Source organism: Pseudophryne corroboree, chromosome 5 (assembly GCF_028390025.1).
Source record: "Pseudophryne corroboree isolate aPseCor3 chromosome 5, aPseCor3.hap2, whole genome shotgun sequence".
In the NCBI taxonomy this organism is placed as follows: Eukaryota; Metazoa; Chordata; class Amphibia; order Anura; family Myobatrachidae; genus Pseudophryne; species Pseudophryne corroboree.
In genome coordinates this window covers 602425722-602446722 of record NC_086448.1, presented here as the reverse complement: position 1 = coordinate 602446722, position 21001 = coordinate 602425722, and the positions used below count along the sequence as shown (strand labels likewise).

At 47.2% G+C, this 21001-nt stretch overlaps 1 protein-coding gene across 1 annotated transcript in view; it reads right to left on the bottom strand.

Annotated features, from left to right (window-relative positions):
- Positions 1-21001, bottom strand: part of PTPN2 (protein tyrosine phosphatase non-receptor type 2) — a 179565-nt gene that overhangs the window by 19710 nt on the left and 138854 nt on the right. Inside the window, exons 4-6 of the mRNA XM_063923421.1 lie at positions 1723-1821; positions 422-559; positions 69-278 (exon numbers count right to left, since the gene is read on the bottom strand). Coding sequence (XP_063779491.1) covers positions 69-278; positions 422-559; positions 1723-1821 — 447 coding nt within the window. The remainder of the gene's footprint in view (positions 1-68; positions 279-421; positions 560-1722; positions 1822-21001) is intronic.

Below are 21001 nucleotides of genomic sequence, written 5' to 3'. Positions count from 1 at the left end.
TATATATTCAACTGTAATTAAATACCCCCCTCTAACAAAAAGAAATCTAAAAACCCACCACAACATACCAGGATAAGACAGGTGTCCACCAAGGAAAATGTCCCAGAGCGTCCAATTCCCGCACTGCAATGTACAACGGAGGGCCCATACTCAGGATCAAGGGAACCAGACTTGCGTACTTCAAATAAGAAGTCTAGGAATGAGCCCGGGGATTCTGGAACTCCAAAATCTGGCCACGTGGTATAATGGAAATGGATAATTTCTCTGGTTTCTGTGGTCTGAAGCATAAAGCATATTACAATATGCTGAATACTGGAATGTTATGAATTTACTAGTGCTCCTATGGAGAAACAACAGCAAATAGTAAACACTGATTTAATAGTATGGAAAACGTTAGTAGCACAAGGTCACAAGAACTTACATTGATATTCTGTAACTTTAACACCCGAACTGTGTAGTTAGACTTAATATCTTCCGACAAAAGCTTCACACACAGTCCCGTTTCCTTAAAGAGAAGTATTTCCTCCTCTGGAGTGGGCCAGTACTGTGCACATTTCACCTGTATCCATAAATACAAACATGGGTCATAGAAATGAAAGCTAAACCATTTCTACAAAAGGCTTCTGTATACAGAAAGCCTGTAACGAACGGGTTGTTAAAAGTAATTGGAGAGCTTAACTAAAACTGAAAATGTAACTGTAAAGCTCATTCCCCCAAGATTCAGAATGGTGGTTCATTTTCCTTCAAGAATACTACTGAATCATCCTTGGGGTAGATTTATCAAGCTTTCTAAAGAGGACAAGTGGAGGTGTTGCACATAGCAACTATCAGATTCTAGCTATCATTTTATAGAATGTTCTAAGGTTCTCCTATTCTGTCCTCAGGATACCAGACAGTTCATGTTTTCCAGCATGTGGCTTTTTTTTCAAATGTCTCAGTGAGTAATTATACTCCTGCTTGGTGACATAAAAAACCAGGAACCGTTTGGGGTCCTGATGACCGAGCTTGAGAACCACTGTATTAGATAAATGATAGCTAGAATAGGATTGATTACCATAAACCGGTGGTTCTCAAACTCGGTCCTCAGGTTTGAGAACCACTGCTTTAAAGCATCACTTTAGGAACATTGTTGTATTATAGAAATGTGAAATAAATTTTAAGACAGGCAGTGATTTATTTTATGTGCAATTACGATTAATTTCCAACATAATCTAGTGCATAGCAAGCAGTGACGTGCGGTGAGGTGAAGCAGGGCTTTTCCTGGCATACTCCAGTATACACCAGACTTTGGACTATATAAACTATATGAAAAATACAAAGAATATATTATAAATATCTTCTTTGTATTATTCTAATCATTTTTATAGTCAAAACTCTAGAGTAAATTCTCACATGCCTATTTTTTCCACACACATCTGATCAAACTCAGCAAACTTCTAGCAGCATATACTGCTGCACATGTCTATAATGCCCAATGTACCTTTGGGCTCATATATTGTGTGCAAATCTGGCTCTGGTACTAGCCAGTGCCTCCTCAGCCATTTACCACACCGCACATCAGTGATGGCAAGGCAACACAGGGTGAACTCTAGGACGCTGGAGACACAATCTAAGATCAGGAAATACTGCTACAAAGAGACAGCAGATGGGGATGTGAAACGGACTGCATCTAGTAGAACATATGACTTCATTTCTGAGAAAAACACTGAGCTGCATACTCACCGCATCCTTCTCTATGATTCGGTTAAGCATGACAATTGCTTTGCTTTTCTGCTGCCAAACCATTAACCAGAAATGACAGCAGGTATTGGTAAGTGGGCCCTGGTGGGAAGGAGAAAAGACAAGCATAAAGAAAAGTGAACAGATAAATGTTATCATTTCTACTGTCTCTAGTTGTAAACTAAACAAAACATATATTTTTTTCAAAGTAAAACAGTCTGCACAAATGAGAAGTGCACGTGTACATGTAGAATATGGGTGGTCTTCATTTTGCCAGCTGTCGGGATCCTGGCGCACAGTATACCGGCGCCGGAATCCTGACAGCCGGCATACCGACACCTTTTCTCCCTCTTGGGGGTCCATGACCCCCCTGGAGGGAGAATAGATAGCGTGGCCCACAACGCGGCAAGCGCAGCGAGCCCACAAGGGGCTCATTTGTGCTCGCCCAGCTGTCGGTATGCCGGTGATCAGGATTCTGGCGCCGGTAATGCTGGCCGCCGGCATACCCTACTACACCCGTGGAATATTACTTTCAAAGGGGATTCCTCTGCACTTACATAACACGCCCACAATGCAATGGAAGTCTTTATGCCAGGATTCCACTGCCCACCAGATACAGGAGAGCTATCATTGTGTCTACAGCTACAGCCTGATCTGCATTTGAAAGTAAATTCTAGCACATTGCATATCGTGTTCAACCACTGTAAATAGGATTTAAAAAAATATCAACTTTGTTCTACTGTCACTAATATTTAATAAAAAACAAAAACACATCTGCAAGTATTTTTAAAAAGTGTTATAAATTATAAGAAAGCAGGATGGAGCTGAAGGCCTGGAGGGCTGCACCAGGCGCTGGGTTCAGCCTTAAGCCAATCGCTGTTAAAGATGAGTGGGTTTTGTTCTCAGCACTGCAGTGATTAAAATGGGGCAGGGAAGTTACCTAAAAGTCTGTCCTTATAGTTGCAGTTGCTTGGACCTGGGAGGGAGTGGGGCTCGATTAAGTATCATGCTATTAACATATCCGGCTCATTAAGCCTACCCCCAGGAAAAACACTGCATACATTTTTTACCGTCCAGGAAATAGGGGACAAAACTTTAAAAATAAGATTTTAAACCTACCGGTAAATCTTTTTCTCGTAGTCCGTAGAGGATGCTGGGACTCCGTAAGGACCATGGGGATAGACGGGCTCCGCAGGAGACATGGGCACTTTAAGAAAGACTTTGACTCTGGGTCTGCACTGGCTCCTCCCTCTATGCCCCTCCTCCAGACCTCAGTTAGAGAAACTGTGCCCAAAGGAGACGGACAGTACAAGGAAAGGATTTTTGTAATCCAAGGGCAAGATTCATACCAGCCACACCAATCACACCGTATAACTTGTGATATACTATCTAGTTAACAGTATGAAGAACAACATATCATCGGCCCAAAACCGATGAAACTATAACATAACCCTTATGTAAGCAATAACTATATACAAGTCTTGCAGAAGTAGTCCGCACTTGGGACAGGCGCCCAGCATCCTCTACGGACTACGAGAAAAAGATTTACCGGTAGGTTTAAAATCTTATTTTCTCTAACGTCCTAGAGGATGCTGGGACTCCGTAAGGACCATGGGGATTATACCAAAGCTCCCAAACGGGCGGGAGAGTGCGGATGACTCTGCAGCACCGATTGAGCAAACAGGAGGTCCTCCTCAGCCAGGGTATCAAACTTATAGAACTTTGCAAAGGTGTTTGACCCCGACCAAGTAGCAGCTCGGCACAGCTGTAGTGCCGAGACCGCTCGGGCAGACGCCCAAGACGAGCCCACCTTCCTAGTGGAATAGGCCTTAACCGATTTCGGTAACGGCAATCCTGCCGTAGAATGCGCCTGCTGAATCGTGTTACAGATCCAGCGAGCAATAGTCTGCTTTGAAGCAGGGCCGCCAACCTTGTTGGCTGCATACAGGACAAACAGTGCTTCTGTTTTTCTGATCCTAGCCGTTCTGGCCACGTAAATTTTCAAAGCCCTGACCACATCAAGGGACTCGGAATCCTCCAAGTCATGTGTAGCCACAGGCACGACAATAGGTTGGTTCATATGAAAGGATGAGACCACCTTAGGTAGGAATTGAGGACGGGTCCGCAACTCCGCTCTATCCATATGGAAAACCAGATAGGGGCTTTTATGTGATAAAGCCGCCAATTCCGAAACTCAACTAGCCGAAGCCAAGGCTAACAACATGACCACCTTCCAAGTGAGATATTTCAACTCCACTGTTCTAAGTGGTTCAAACCAATGTGACTTAAGGAAACTTAACACCACGTTAAGGTCCCAAGGCGCCACCAGAGGTAAAAAGGAGGCTGAATATGCAGTACTCCCTTCACAAAAGTCTGTACTTCAGGTAAAGAGGCCAATTCCTTTTGAAAGAAAATGGATAAGGCCGAAATCTGAACTTTAATGGAGCCTAATTTTAGGCCCAAATTCACTCCAGTTTGTAGGAAGTGAAGAAAACGGCCTATATGGAATTCTTCCATAGGAGCATTCCTGGCCTCACACCAAGAAACATATTTTCGCCATATTCGGTGATCATGTTTAGACGTCACGTCCTTCCTAGCCTTAATTAGCGTAGGAATGACCTCATCCGGAATACCTTTTTCCGCTAGTATCCGGCGTTCAACCTCCATGCCGTCAAACGCAGCCGCGGTAAGTCTTGGAACAGACAGGGACCTTGTTGTAACAGGTCCTGCCTTAGAGGAAGAGGCCACGGATCTTCTGTGAGCATTTCTTGCAGATCCGGATACCAGGTCCTTCGTGGCCAATCTGGAACAATGAGAATTGTTCTCACTCCTCTTTTTCTTATTATCCTCAACACCTTGGGTATGAGAGGAAGAGGAGGAAACACATATACCGACTGGAACACCCACGGTGTCACTAGGGCGTCCACAGCTACCGCCTGAGGGTCTCTTGACTTGGCACAATACCTTTGTAGCTTTTTGTTGAGACGGGATGCCATCATGTCTATTTGGGGTAGTCCCCACCGACTTGCAATCTGCGCAAAGACTTCCTGATGAAGTCCCCACTCTCCCGGATGCAGATCGTGTCTGCTGAGAAAGTCTGCTTCCCAGTTGTCCACTCCCGGAATGAACACTGCTGACAGAGCGCTTACATGATTCTCCGCCCAGAACTGGTCGATTGCGAAGTAAGATCTCTGCTTGACGTAGGGCGTTGTATATGGCCCTTAGTTCCAGTATGTTGATGTGAAGACAAGTCTCTTGACTTGACCAAAGGCCTTGGAAATTTCTTCCTTGTGTGACTGCTCCCCAACCTCGGAGGCTCGCGTCCGTGGTCACCAGGATCCAGTCCTGAATGCCGAACCTGCGGCCCTCTAGAAGGTGAGCACAGTTTAGCCACCACAGGAGAGATACTCTGGCCCTGGGGGACAGGGTGATCCGCTGATGCAATTGCAGATGCGGACGGACCATTTGTCCAATAGGTCCCATTGGAAGGTCCTTGCATGGAATGGCTTCGTATGTTGCCACCATCTTTCCCAGAACTTGAGTGCAATGATGTACTGACACTTGTTTTGGTTTCAACAGGTTCATGACTAGAGTCATGAGTTCCTGCGCTTTTTCCGTCGGAAGAAAAACCCTTTTCTGGTCTGTGTCCAGAATCATGCCCAAGAAGGGCAGAAGAGTTGTAGGATTCAGCTGCGACTTTGGAATATTGAGAATTCAGCCGTGTCGCTGTAACACATTCAGTGAAAGTGATACGCTGTTCATCAACTTCTCCCGTGATCTCGCTTTTATGAGGAGATCGTCCAAGTACGGGATAATTGTGACACCCTGCTTGCGCAGGAGCACCATAATTTCCGCCATTACCTTGATGAAAATTCTCGGGGCCGTGGAAAGCCCAAACGGATACGTCTGAAATTGGTAATGACAATCCTGTACCGCAAATCTCAGGTACGCCTGATGAGGATATATGGGGACATGCAGGTATGCATCCTTTATGTCCAGAGATACCAAAAAAATCTCCCCCTTCTAGGCTGGCGATGACCGCCCTGAGCGATTCCATTTTGAACTTGAACCGTTTTAAGTAAAGGTTCAGGGATTTTAAATTTAAAATGGGTCTGACAGAACCGTCCGGTTTCGGAACCACAGAGTTGAGTAGTACCCCTGCCATCTTTGAAGCAGGGGAACCTCTACCACCACTTGTTGAAGACACAATTTGTGAATCGCTTGTAACACTAACTCCCTTTCCAGGGGTTGTTTCGGTAGGGCCGATTTGAAAAACCGACGAGGAGGCACTTCTTCGAATTCCAGCTTGTAACCCTGGGAAACTATTTCTATTGCCCATGGATCCACCTGTGAGTGGACCCAGACGTGGCTGAACAGTCGAAGATGTGCCCCCACAGGAGCCGACTCCCTCAGGGGAGCCCCAGCGTCATGCGGTGGATTTTGCAGAGGCCGGGGAGGACTTCTGTTCCTGGGAACTAGCTGTGTTATGCAGCTTTTTCCCTCTGCCCTTACCTCTGGCAAGAAAGGACGATCCACGTGCTCTCTTGCTTTTATTGGAACGAAAGGACTGCATTTGATAATGAGGCGCTTTCTTAGATTGTGAGGGAATATATGGCAAAAAATTTGATTTACCTGCCGTAGCCGTGGAGACGAGGTCCGAGAGTCCCTCTCCAAACAATTCCTCACCCTTGTAAGGCAACAACTCCATATGTCTCTTGGAGTCGGCATCACCAGTCCACTGTCGGGTCCATAAGACATGCCTAGCAGAAATAGACATAGCGTTTATCCTGGAACCCAGTAAACTAATGTCTCTTTGAGCATACCTCATATACAAGACCGCATCTTTTATATGCCCTAGGGTCAATAAAATGGTATCCTTATCAAGAGTCTCAATAGCCGTTGATAAGGAATCTGTCCATGCTGCTACAGCACTACAAACCCAGGCCGACGCAATAGCCGGTCTGAGTAACGTACCAGAATGTGTGTAAATGGACTTCAGGGTAACCTCCTGCTTGTGGTCAGCAGGATCCTTGAGGGTAGCCGTATCTTGGGATGGAAGCGCTATCTTTTTTGATAAGCGCGTCAAGGCCTTGTCCACCCTAGGGGAGGATTCCCACCGTATCCTGTCCAACGACGGGAAAGGATACGCTGTTAGGATCCTTTTGGGAATCTGCAGTTTTTTAGTCTGGAGTTTCCCACGCTTTTTCACATACTTCGTTCAGCTCATGTGAGGAGGGAAAGGAGACCTCAGGTTCCTTTCCTTTATACATGTGTACCCTCGTGTCAGGGACAGGGGGTTCCTCAGTGATATGCAACACATCTTTTATTGCGATAATCATATATCGAATACCTTTAGCCACCTTTGGCTGTAATTTTGTATCATCGTAATCGACACTGGAGTCTGAATCCGTGTCGGTATCTGTGTCAACTATTTGGGATAGTGGGCGCTTCTGAGACCCCGAAGGTCCCGGCGACATAGGGACAGGCATGGGTTGACTCCCTGACTGTGCCCCAGCTTCGGCTTTGTCTAGCCTTTTGTACAATAAATTAACATTTGCACTTAAAACATTCCACATATCCATCCAGTCCGGCGTCGGCACCGCCGACGGAGACCTAACATTCATAAACTCCCCCTCCTCCTTAGGTGAGCCCTCAACCTCAAACATGTCGACACACACGTACCAACACATCACACATACACAGGGAAGCTCTTTTCTGAAGACAGGTTCCCTACCAGGCCCTTTGGAGAGACAGAGAGAGAGTATGCCAGCACACACCCCAGCGCTATATGACCCAGGAATAACACAGTAAATTAATGTTTACCCAGCAGCGCTGTTTTATGTATCTGCGCCAATTATGTGCCCCCCCCCCCTCTACTTTAAAACCCTCTGTCACCGTGTGTCAAGCAGGGGAGAGTCCTCTCAGCGGTGCTGTGGAGAAAAATGGCGCTGGTGAGTGCTGAGGCTTCTGTCCCGCTCAATTTTTTCAATACATGGCGGGGGCTCTTTTTATACATGTACAGTGCCCAGCTGTACATGTATATATACACATCTGTGCCATAAGAGAGGTTTATATTGCTGCCCAGGGAGCCCCCGCCCCCCCCCTGCACCCTTACAGTGACCGGAGTGTGTGAGGTGAAGGGGAGCAATGGCGCACAGCTGCAGTGCTGTGCGTTACCTCAGTGAAGATCCAAGTGTCTTCTGCCGCCTCAGATGGGTCTTTTCCTCACATACTCACCCGGCTTCTTTCTTCCGGCTCTGCGAGGAGGACGGCGGCGCGGCTCTGGGACGGACGGCGAGGGTGAGACCTCCGTACCGATCCCTCTGGAGCTAATGGTGTCCAGTAGCCTAAGAAACAGAGCCCTGAACTCAGAGAAGTGGGTCTGTTTCTCTCTCCTCAGTCCCTCGATGCAGGGAGTCTGTTGCCAGCAGGCTCCCAGAAAATAAAAAACCTAACAAAAATGCTTTCTTACAGGAAACTCAGGAGAGCTCCCTGAAATGCACCCCGTCTCCATTGGGCACAGTATCAAACTGAGGTCTGGAGGAGGGGCATAGAGGGAGAAGCCAGTGCACACCCAGAGTCAAAGTCTTTCTTAAAGTGCCCATGTCTCATGCGGAGCCCGTCTATCCCCATGGTCCTTACGGAGTCCCAGCATCCTCTAGGACGTTAGAGAAAGTACAGTAACCCAACACCCTAGCAGCCAGACTTGGCGGAACCCAGTTTCAAATGATGTGACCTATGAGAGGTTATTTCCTGGGGCACCGTTAAAGAGGAGAGGCCCCTCTTCAAAATACGTGGACCCTTAGTGAATATAGTCTGGTGATCACCTGCACTGCAGAAATCTTAGAAGCAGATGGGGGAGGGTACTTTCTCGCCCATCGTGGCACATACACGGTTGGGGGCTCTTTGATTTGGAGGGGGTGTCTCTTCTTTCAAACAGTAGTATGGCTTCTAAGTAGTAGTAGTTTTTGTCTATAACACTCTATACTACAGGTTCCTTAATTTGGCGTGGTAGGCTGTCTATTTTTTTAAACATTGGGGCACATGTATTAACCTGGAGAAGAGATAAAGCAGTGATAAGTGGAAGGTGATAACACACCAGCCAGTCATTACAGATTTGAAAAATGACAGTTAGGAGCTGACTGGCTGGTGCTTTATCACCTTCCACTTATCACCGCTTTATCCCTTCTCCAGGCTTAATACATCTGCCCCAGTATGCCTCACTCATACCATATTTATTACTACTTCTTTTATGGGATATAACCAATAAGAGTCGGATCCATTCCGACATGCATTTGTCAGAATGGATCTGACCAGCCCTATTCAATGAGCGGCCAAATTCAGACTGTCAGACTTGAACCAAATCCGACTGTCGGATTTGGCCGTTCCCAGTGTCCCGTCCTGCTGCTGCTGTCAGCAGCTCCCCAAGTGCGAGATCACAAGGAGCTGCTGGGGGGAGCCGCACTCAGACCTCTAGCCGCCCGCTGGCCAGAGAGCGCTGCCGGGAGAGAGGAGCCTGACCAGGGTGGCCGCCCGTCAGAGAGGAGAGTGTCTTCCACAGACCGCGGCTACAGCTGCTCACGCCAGTAAGCACTCACTCTCTCTCTCCCTCCCCCCCACTCCCCCGTCTGACCTCCTCAATACGACTTTCTTAAAGTCGGATTGAGATGGTCAAAAGCGGGGACAAAACCTGTTGGATTTGGCCCAGTTTCCAACAGAAGCATGCGGATCAGCGGAATCACGTGTTTTCCGACTTGTCGAGAAAAAACAGCCCCTGTTGAATAGGTTGGAACTCCTTCCGACCTAAATCAGTCGGAAACTGCAGTGTTTCCGACAAGATGGCAGTTTCCGACTCTTAATGTGTTTCATTCAAATAAGAAAAATAAACAAATGCATGCTCATTGTGTAAAAGTGTAGAAGCTGGCCTTTGGCTGGGAAGGTGGAATAAAGATGGAATAATGCTGAAATATTTCTTAGTTGTGGTTAAAAAGAAAAAAATAATACACATTTGCTTTTATTTCACTTCTTGCAATGTCAAGTTTTGTGTAGAATGGTTTTGCTGTGGGAGGATAAATAGAACGACTAATGCTATTTTCTGGAAAATGAAAGTCTTGACAACAAAAAAACAAACAAAACAAATAAACAGGATATCATTTATGTGGGCACTGCATAAATACAGAAGTTGCTTAAATATGACTAGCACAAAAAGTGCCAAAGTAGGCTCAGAAGTGCAGGGGTTGAAATGTTGCAAGACATAGTTTGCACTATTAATGAGAGAATACTGTTAATTAAGCTCTTCACTAAAAATCTCTGCAACTCTCTACTTATTTCATACTTAATATTCCTCTCGGTAATACACAGTCTATGATGCATACTATTTTTAAATACTGGCATTTATAATAATTGTGTTTAGGCGGTCTAATTAAAAAGTTACCAAATTTGAATTACAAACGCATACAGGAAAAACAAACAAAATTCTGATAAATTCCTGAAACTACTGAACTATGTTTTTGGAAAAAGCAATAGAGTTAATAGAACACTAGTTGCATTGTTCCAGTAAGAGCAATGGTTTCACAAGTGCTAAAGGAGACATTTCTTTGAATTATTATGGGGACCCCAGAAGGTAGGCGCCGTGATGTCAGCAAGTATGCAACATTTCACATGTGTAACAAGTACAACCGTGAAAAGGATAGTAAATCATCATGTTAACAGCTGTACTGCCAGCACACATGAAATGCTTTAACACTTGCCGACATCGCGGCACCTGTCTTCTGGAGTGCGCATACTGCTTGTTGACATGCTGTACGTAACCTGGGAGGATAACAAGGTGGCAGATGACATTAGTTATTATCCCTCCTGTTTCTCTAGCTGTAAGATCCTTAAAGATACTGTAAGAAGGTAAGCTGCTTAAGTGACAACATTGAATCCATTTTGCCATGCAGGCTGCGTTTTGCAATAGCAAAGGAATGCTCTTAGAATAATTGTACCAGCTAACCTTGTGTCCGGACATTCTACATGAAAGATGCTCTTTTTGATGGTATGAGGACTTAACGGTCCCTACTGAAGATCGAGGGTATCTCAAATAAGGCAATGTTTCCAAATAGAATGCCTGGAAAAATAAGAATTTACTTACCGATAAATCTATTTCTCGGAGTCCGTAGTGGATGCTGGGGTTCCTGAAAGGACCATGGGGAATAGCGGCTCCGCAGGAGACAGGGCACAAAAAGTAAAGCTTTAGGATCAGGTGGTGTGCACTGGCTCCTCCCCCTATGACCCTCCTCCAAGCCTCAGTTAGGATACTGTGCCCGGACGAGCGTACACAATAAGGAAGGATTTTGAATCCCGGGTAAGACTCATACCAGCCACACCAATCACACTGTACAACCTGTGATCTGAACCCAGTTAACAGTATGATAACAGCGGAGCCTCTGAAAAGATGGCTCACAACAATAATAACCCGATTTTTGTAACTATGTACAAGTATTGCAGATAATCCGCACTTGGGATGGGCGCCCAGCATCCACTACGGACTCCGAGAAATAGAATTATCGGTAAGTAAATTCTTATTTTCTCTATCGTCCTAGTGGATGCTGGGGTTCCTGAAAGGACCATGGGGATAATACCAAAGCTCCCAAACGGGCGGGAGAGTGCGGATGACTCTGCAGCACCGAATGAGAGAACTCCAGGTCCTCCTTAGCCAGGGTATCAAATTTGTAGGATTTTACCAACGTGTTTGCCCCTGACTAAATAGCCGCTCGGCAAAGTTGTAAAGCCGAGACCCCTCGGGCAGCCGCCCAAGATGAGCCCACCTTCCTTGTGGAATGGGCATTTACATATTTTGGCTGTGGCAGGCCTGCCACAGAATGTGCAAGCTGAATTGTATTACTCATCCAACTAGCAATAGTCTGCTTAGAAGCAAGAGCACCCAGTTTGTTGGGTGCATACAGGATAACAGCAAGTCAGTTTTCCTGACTCCAGCCGTCCTGGAACCTATATTTACAGGGCCCTGACAACATCTAGCAACCTGGAGTCCTCCAAGTCCCTAGTAGGCGCAAGGCACCAAAATAAGCTGGTTCAGGTGAAACACTGACACCACCTTAGGGAGAGAACTGGGGACGAGTCCGCAGCTCTGCCCTGTCCAAATGGACAACCAGATATGGGCTTTTTTGAGAAAAAAACCACCAATTTGACACTCGCCTGGTCCAGGCCAGGGCCAAGAGCATGGTCACTTTTCATGTGAGATGCTTCAAATCCACAGATTTGACTGGTTTTAAACCAATGTGATTTGAGGAATCCCAGAACTACGTTGAGATCCCACAGTGCCACTGGAGGCACAAAAGGGGGTTGTATATGCAATACTCCCTTGACAAACTTCTGGACTTCAGGAACTGAAGCCACTTCTTTCTGGAAGAAAATCGACAGGGCCGAAATTTGAACCTTAATGGACCCCAATTTGAGGCCCATAGACACTCCTGTTTGCAGGAAATGCAGGAATCGACCGAGTTGAAATTTCTTCGTGGGGCCTTTCTGGCCTCACACCACGCAACATATTTTTGCCACATGTGGTGATAATGTTGTGCGGTCACCTCCTTTCTGGCTTTGACCAGGGTAGGAATGACCTCTTCCGGAATGCCTTTTTCCCTTAGGATCCGGCGTTCCACCGCCATGCCGTCAAACGCAGCTGCGGTAAGTCTTGGAACAGACATGGTACTTGCTGAAACAAGTCCCTTCTTAGCGGCAGAGGCCATAAGTCCTCTGTGAGCATCTCTTGAAGTTCCGGGTACCAAGTCCTTCTTGGCCAATCCGGAGCCATGAGTATAGTTCTTACTCCTCTACGTCTTATAAGTCTCAGTACCTTAGGTATGAGAAGCAGAGGATGGAACACATACACCGACTGGTACATCCATGGTGTTACCAGAACGTCCACAGCTATTGCCTGAGGGTCTCTTAACCTGGCGCAATACCTGTCCCGTTTTTTGTTCAGACGGGACGCCATCATGTCCACCTTTGGTATTTCCCAACGGTTTACAATCATGTGGAAAACTTCCCGATGAAGTTTCCACTCTGCCGGGTGGAGGTCGTGCCTGCTGAGGAAGTCTGCTTCCCAGTTTCCATTCCCGGAATGAAACACTGCTGACAGTGCTATCACATGATTTTCCGCACAGCGAAAAGTCCTTGCAGTTTTTGCCATTGCCCTCCTGCTTCTTGTGCCGCCCTGTCTATTTACGTGGGCGACTGCCGTGATGTTTTTCCCACTGGATCAATACCGGCTGACCTTGAAGCAGAGGTCTTGCTAAGCTTAGAGTATTATAAATTTACCCTTAGCTCCAGTATATTTATGTGGAGAAAAGTCTCCAGACTTGATCACACTCCCTGGAAATTTTTTCCTTGTGTGACTGCTCCCCAGCCTCTCGGGCTGGCCTCCGTGGTCACCAGCATCCAATCCTGAATGCCGAATCTGCGGCCCTCTAGAAGATGAGCACTCTGTAACCACCACAGGAGAGACACCCTTGTCCTTGGATATAGGGTTATCCGCTGATGCATCTGAAGATGCGATCCGGACCATTTGTCCAGCAGATCCCACTGAAAAATTCTTGCGTGAAATCTGCCGAATGGAATTGCTTCGTAGGAAGTCACCATCTTTACCAGGACCCTTGTGCAATGATGCACTGATTTTAGGAGGTTCCTGACTAGCTCGGATAACTCCCTGGCTTTCTCTTCCGGGAGAAACACCTTTTTCTGGACTGTGTCCAGAATCATCCCTAGGCACAGCAGACTTGTCGTCGGGATCAGCTGCGATTTTGGAATATTTAGAATCCACCCGTGCTGTTGTAGCAGTATCCGAGATAGTGCTACTCCGACCTCCAACTGTTCCCTGGACTTTGCCCTTATCAGGAGATCGTCCAAGTAAGGGATAATTAAGACGCCTTTTCTTCGAAGAAGAATCATCATTTCGGCCATTACCTTGGTAAAGACCCGGGGTGCCGTGAACAATCCAAACGGCAGCGTCTGAAACTGATAGTGACAGTTCTGTACCACGAACCTGAGGTACCCTTAGTGAGAAGGGCAAATTTTGGACATGGAGGTAAGCATCCCTGATGTCTCGGGACACTATATAGTCCCCTTCTTCCTGGTTCGTTATCACTGCTCTGAGTGACTCCATCTTGATTTGAACCTTTGTAAGTGTTCAAATTTTTTTAGATTTAGAATAGGTCTCACCTAGCCTTCTGGCTTCAGTACCACAATATAATGTGGAATAATACCCCTTTTCTTGTTGTAGGAGGGGTAATTTGATTATCACCTGCTGGGAATACAGCTTGTGAATTGTTTCCCATACTGCCTCCTTGTCGGAGGGAGACCTTGGTAAACCAGACTTCAGGAGCCTGCGAAGGGGAAACGTCTCGACATTCCAATCTGTACCCCTGGGATACTACATGTAGGATCCAGGGGTCCTGTACGGTCCCAGCGTCATGCTGAGAGCTTGGCAGAAGCGGTGGAACGCTTCTGTTCCTGGGAATGGGCTGCCTGCTGCAGTCTTCTTCCCTTTCCTCTATCCCTGGGCAGATATGACTCTTATAGGGACGAAAGGACTGAGGCTGAAAAGACGGTGTCTTTTTCTGCAGAGATGTGACTTAGGGTAAAAACGGTGGATTTTCCAGCAGTTGCCGTGGCCACCAGGTCCGATGGACCGACCCCAAATAACTCCTCTTCCTTATACGGCAATACACCTTTGTGCCGTTTGGAATCTGCATCACCTGACCACTGTCGTGTCCATAAACATCTTCTGGCAGATATGGACATCGCACTTACTCTTGATGCCAGAGTGCAAATATCCCTCTGTGCATCTCGCATATATAGAAAATGCATCCTTTAAATGCTCTATAGTCAATAAAATACTGTCCCTGTCAAGGGTATCAATATTTTTAGTCAGGGAATCCGACCAAGCCACCCCAGCTCTGCACATCCAGGCTGAGGCGATCGCTGGTCGCAGTATAACACCAGTATGTGTGTATATACTTTTTATGATATTTTCCAGCCTCCTGTCAGCTGGCTCCTTGAGGACGGCCCTATCTATAGACGGTACCGCCACTTGTTTTGATAAGCGTGTGAGCGCCTTATCCACCCTAAGGGGTGTTTCCCAACGCGCCCTAACTTCTGGCGGGAAAGGGTATACCGCCCATAATTTTCTATCGGGGGGAACCCACGCATCATCACACACTTCATTTAATTTATCTGATTCAGGAAAAATTACGGTAGTTTTTTCACATCCCACATAATACCCTCTTTTGTGGTACTTGTAGTATCAGAAATATGTAACACCTCCTTCATTGCCCTTAACGTGTGGCCCTAATAAGGAATACGTTTGTTTATTCACCGTCGACACTGGATTCAGTGTCCGTGTCTGTGTCTGTGTCGACCGACTAAAGTAAACGGGCGTTTTAAAACCCCTGACGGTGTTTCTGAGACGTCTGGACCGGTACTAATTGTTTGTCGGCCGTCTCATGTCGTCAACCGACCTTGCAGCGTGTTGACATTATCACGTAATTCCCTAAATAAGCCATCCATTCCGGTGTCGACTCCCTAGAGAGTGACATCACCATTACAGGCAATTGCTCCGCCTCCTCACCAACATCGTCCTCATACATGTCGACACACACGTACCGACACACAGCACACACACAGGGAATGCTCTGATAGAGGACAGGACCCACTAGCCCTTTGGAGAGACAGAGGGAGAGTTTGCCAGCACACACCAAAAACGCTATAATTATATAGGGACAACCTTATATAAGTGTTTTCCCTTATAGCATCTTTTATATATTTCTAACGCCAAATTAGTGCCCCCCCTCTCTGTTTTAACCCTGTTTCTGTAGTGCAGTGCAGGGGAGAGCCTGGGAGCCTTCCCTCCAGCCTTTCTGTGAGGGAAAATGGCGCTGTGTGTTGAGGAGATAGGCCCCGCACCTTTTTCGGCGGGCTCGTCTCCCGCTCTTTAATGGATTCTGGCAGGGGTTAAATATCTCCATATAGCCCCCGGAGGCTATATGTGAGGTATTTTTAGCCAAAAAAGGTTTTCATTTGCCTCCCAGGGCGCCCCCCTCCCAGCGCCCTGCACCCTCAGTGACTGCCGTGTGAAGTGTGCTGAGAGGAAATGGCGCACAGCTGCAGTGCTGTGCGCTACCTTAAGAAGACTGAGGAGTCTTCTGCCGCCGATTCTGGACCTCTTCTCGTTTCAGCATCTGCAAGGGGGCCGGCGGCGAGGCTCCGGTGACCATCCAGGCTGTACCTGTGATCGTCCCTCTGGAGCTAATGTCCAGTAGCCAAGAAGCCAATCCATCCTGCACGCAGGTGAGTTCACTTCTTCTCCCCTAAGTCCCTCGTTGCAGTGATCCTGTTGCCAGCAGGACTCACTGTAAAATAAAAAACCTAAGCTAAACTTTTCTAAGCAGCTCTTTAGGAGAGCCACCTAGATTGCACCCTTCTCGGCCGGGCACAAAAATCTAACTGAGGCTTGGAGGAGGGTCATAGGGGGAGGAGCCAGTGCACACCACCTGATCCTAAAGCTTTACTTTTTGTGCCCTGTCTCCTGCGGAGCCGCTATTCCCCATGGTCCTTTCAGGAACCCCAGCATCCACTAGGACGATAGAGAAATAAATCTTGGTGCACACCTATACAATTATTGACCCAATCACCCGATATTGGCTGATCAGGCCGATAACTGAAAAGGTATGAATGCAGCTTATAATTTAAGATGCCCGACCCCCCAAAACACTGAAGAACATGCACACCGAGATAAAAATACAATAGTGTGCATGAGGATCGGAGTTTTGGGGTGAAATGTAATTGCCTGCGGGTTACAGGCTGTGCAGGACTTTGTGCGAGTCAGCCCATATTTTTAAAGCGGCAATCATTTACAAGCAAAACCAGGTTGGTTTTACTGGTTCCGGTATGAATGGTCGACCATGTTATGGTCGACAGTCATTAGGTCGACCACTATTGGTCAACATTGAGATGGTCGACATGGACACATGGTCGACACATGAACAGGTCGACACATGAAAAGGTCGACATGAGATTTTTTACACTTTTTTTTTGGTGTCGTTTTTTGCGTAAAGTGACTGGGAACCCCAATTAGTGCACCGCGTCCGCTCGCCATGCTTCGGGCATGGTGCCTTCGCTCCGCTACCGCTTCGCTCGGCACAGATTACCGCTTCAATCGTAGTCCACGTGGATCGTAAAGTATGGAAAAGTTCCCCAAAAGAAAAAAAAGTTAAAAAACTCATGTTGACCATTTCATGTGTCGACCTTTCATGTGTTGACCATTTTCATGTGTCGACCATGTGTCCATGTCAATGTCCACCAATAGTGGTCGACCTAATGACTGTCGACCATAACATGGTCGACCATCTGAACGGATACCGGTTTTACTATGCAAAGGATTGCTGCTTTAAAATATGGGCAGGCTCACACAACGTCCCCAACAGCCTGCAACTTGCAGCCTATTAAAATGTCACCCCTTATCTGATCAGCAGAGTGATCTGCATAGTCTGGACAAAGATTAATTCTTCAAAACTATATACTCTATAACGTTTGGAAAAATAAGAATTTACTTACCGATAATTCTATTTCTCGTAGTCCGTAGTGGATGCTGGGGACTCCGTAAGGACCATGGGGAATAGCGGCTCCGCAGGAGACTGGGCACATCTAAAGAAAGCTTTAGGACTAACTGGTGTGCACTGGCTCCTCCCCCTATGACCCTCCTCCAAGCCTCAGTTAGGAAACTGTGTCCGGACGAGCGTACACAATAAGGAAGGATTTTGAATCCCGGGTAAGACTCATACCAGCCACACCAATCACACTGTATAACTTGTGATCTGAACCCAGTTAACAGTATGATAACAGAGGAGCCTCTGAAAAGATGGCTCCCAACAATAATAACCCGATTTTTGTAACAATAACTATGTACAAGTATTGCAGACAATCCGCACTTGGGATGGGCGCCCAGCATCCACTACGGACTACGAGAAATAGAATTATCGGTAAGTAAATTCTTATTTTCTCTAACGTCCTAAGTGGATGCTGGGGACTCCGTAAGGACCATGGGGATTATACCAAAGCTCCCAAACGGGCGGGAGAGTGCGGATGACTCTGCAGCACCGAATGAGAGAACTCCAGGTCCTCCTCAGCCAGGGTATCAAATTTGTAGAATTTAGCAAACGTGTTTGCCCCTGACCAAGTAGCTGCTCGGCAAAGTTGTAAAGCCGAGACCCCTCGGGCAGCCGCCCAAGATGAGCCCACTTTCCTTGTGGAACGGGCTTTTACAGATTTTAGCTGTGGCAGGCCTGCCACAGAATGTGCAAGCTGAATTGTACTACAAATCCAACGAGCAATAGTCTGCTTAGAAGCAGGAGCACCCAGCATGTTGGGTGCATAAAGGATAAACAGCGAGTCAGATTTCCTGACTCCAGCCGTCCTGGAACATATTTTCAGGGCCCTGACAACATCCAGCAACTTGGATTCCTCCAAGTCCCTAGTAGCCGCAGGCACCACAATAGGTTGGTTCAAGTGAAAACGCTGGAACCACCTTAGGGAGAAACTGAGTACGAGTCCTCAATTCCGCCCTGTCCGAATGGAAAATCAGATAAGGGCTTTTACAGGATAAAGCCGCCAATCCTGACACGCGCCTGGCCCAGGCCAGGGCCAACAGCATGACCACTTTCCATGTGAGATATTTTAACTCCACAGATTTAAGTGGTTCAAACCAATGTGACTTTTGGAACCCAAACTACATTGAGATCCCAAATTGCCACTGGAGGCACAAAAGGAGGCTGTATATGCAGTACCCCTTTTACAAACGTCTAAACTTCAGGGACTGAAGCTAGTTCTTTTTTGGAAGAAAATTGACAGGGCCGAAATCTGAACCTTAATGGACCCCAATTTCAGGCCCATAGACACTCCTGTTTGCAGGAAATGTAGGAATCGACCCAGTTGAATTTCCTCCGTCGGGCCTTACTGGCCTCGCACTACGCAACATATTTTCGCCAATTGCGGTGATAATGTTTTTGCGGTTACATCCTTCCTGGCTTTTGATCAGGATAGGGATGACTTCATCCGGAATGCCTTTTTTCCTTCAGGATCCGGTGTTCAACCGCCATGCCGTCAAACGCAGCCGCGGTAAGTCTTGGAACAGACAGGGTCCTTGCTGGAGCAGGTCCCTTCTTAGAGGTAGAGGCCACAGATCCTCCGTGAGCCTCTCTTGAAGTTCCGGTTACCAAGTCCTTTTTGGCCCATCCGGAGTCACGAATATAGTGCTTACTCCTCTCCATCTTATCAATCTCAGTACCTTGGGTATGAGAGGCAGAGGAGGGAACACATACACTGACTGGTACACCCACGGTGTTACCAGAGCGTCTACAACTATTGCCTGAGGGTCTCTTGACCTGGCGCAATACCTGTCGAGTTTTTTAATCATGTGGACGACTTCTGGGTGAAGTCCCCACTCTCCCGGGTGGAGGTCGTGCTGAGGAAGTCTGCTTCCCAGTTGTCCACTCCCGGAATGAATACTGTTGACAGTGCTATTACATGATTTTCCGCCCAGCGGAGAATCCTTGCAGCTTCTGCCATTGCCCTCCTGCTTCTTGTGCCACCCTGTCTGTTTACGTGGGTGACTGCCATGATGTTGTCCGACTGGATCAACACCGGCTGACCTTGAAGCAGAGGTCTCGCTAAGCTTAGAGCATTGTAAATGGCCCTTAGCTTCAGGATATTTATGTGAAGTGATGTATCCAGGCTTGACCCTAAGCCCTGGATATTCCTTCCCTGTGTGACTGCTCCCCAGCCTCGTAGGCTGGCATCCGTGGTCACCAGGACCCAGTCCTGAATGCCGAATCTGCGGCCCTCTAGAAGATGAGCACTCTGCAACCACCACAGGATGGATACCCTTGTCCTTGGTGACAGGGTTATCCGCTGATGCATCTGAAAATGCGACCCGGACCATTTGTCCAGTAGGTTCCACTGGAAAGTTCTTGCGTGGAATCTAACGAATGGGATTGCTTTGTAGGAAGCCACCATTTTTTCCCAGAACCCTTGTGCATTGATGCACTGAGACTTGGTTCGGTTTTAGGAGGTTCCTGATTAGCTCGGATAACTCCCTGGCTTTCTCTTCCGGGAGAAACACCTTTTTTCTGGACTGTGTCCAGGATCATCCCTAGGAAACAGAAGACAAGTCGTCGGAACCAGCTGCGATTTTGGAATATTGAGAACCCAATCGTGCTGCCGCAACACTACCTGAGATAGTGCTACACCGACCTCCAACTGTTCCCTGGATCTTACCCTTATCAGGGAATCGTCCAAGTAAGGGATAACTAAAATTTCCTTCCTTCGAAGGGATATCATTTCGTCCATTACCTTGGTAAAGACCCGGGGTGCCGTGGACCATCATTACGGTAGCGTCTGAACTGATAGTGACAGTTCAGTACCATAACCTGAGGTACCCTTGGTGAGAAGGGTAAATTTTGACATGAAGGTAAGCATCCTTGATGTCCCGATACATCATGTAGTCCCCTTCTTCCAGGTTCGCAATCACTGCTCTGAGTGACTCAATCTTGAATTTGAACCTCTGTATGTAAGTGTTCAAAGATTTTAGAATCGGTCTCACCGAGCCGTCTGGCTTCGGTACCACAATAGTGTGGAATAATACCCCGTTCCCTGTTGCAGGAGGGGTACCTTGATTATCACCTGCTGGGAATACAGCTTGTGAATGGCTTCCAAAACTGCCTCCCTGTCAGAGGTAGACGTCGGTAAAGTCGACTTTTGGAAACGGCGAGGGGGAGACGTCTCGAATTCCAATATGTACCCCTGAGATATTACCTGAAGGATCCAGGGGTCTACTTGCGAGTGAGCCCACTGCGCACTGAAATTCATTGAGAACGGGCCCCCACCGTGCCTGAGCTTGTAAAGCCCTAGCGTCATACTGAGGGCTTGGCAGAGGCGGGAAAGGGTTTCTGTTCCTGGGAACTGGCTGATCTCTGCAGCCTTTTTCCTCTCCCTCTGTCACGAGCAGAAAAGAGGAACCTTTTGTCCGCTTGCCAACAAAGGACTGCGCCTGATAATACGGCGTCTTATTTTGAGAGGCGACCTGGGGTACAAACGTGGATTTCCCAGCTGTTGCCGTGGCCACCAGGTCTAAAAGACCGACCCCAAATGTCCCCTTTCAAAGGCAATACTTCCAAATGCCGTTTGGAATCCGCATCACCTGACCATTTTACTGGTAGAATTGGACAAC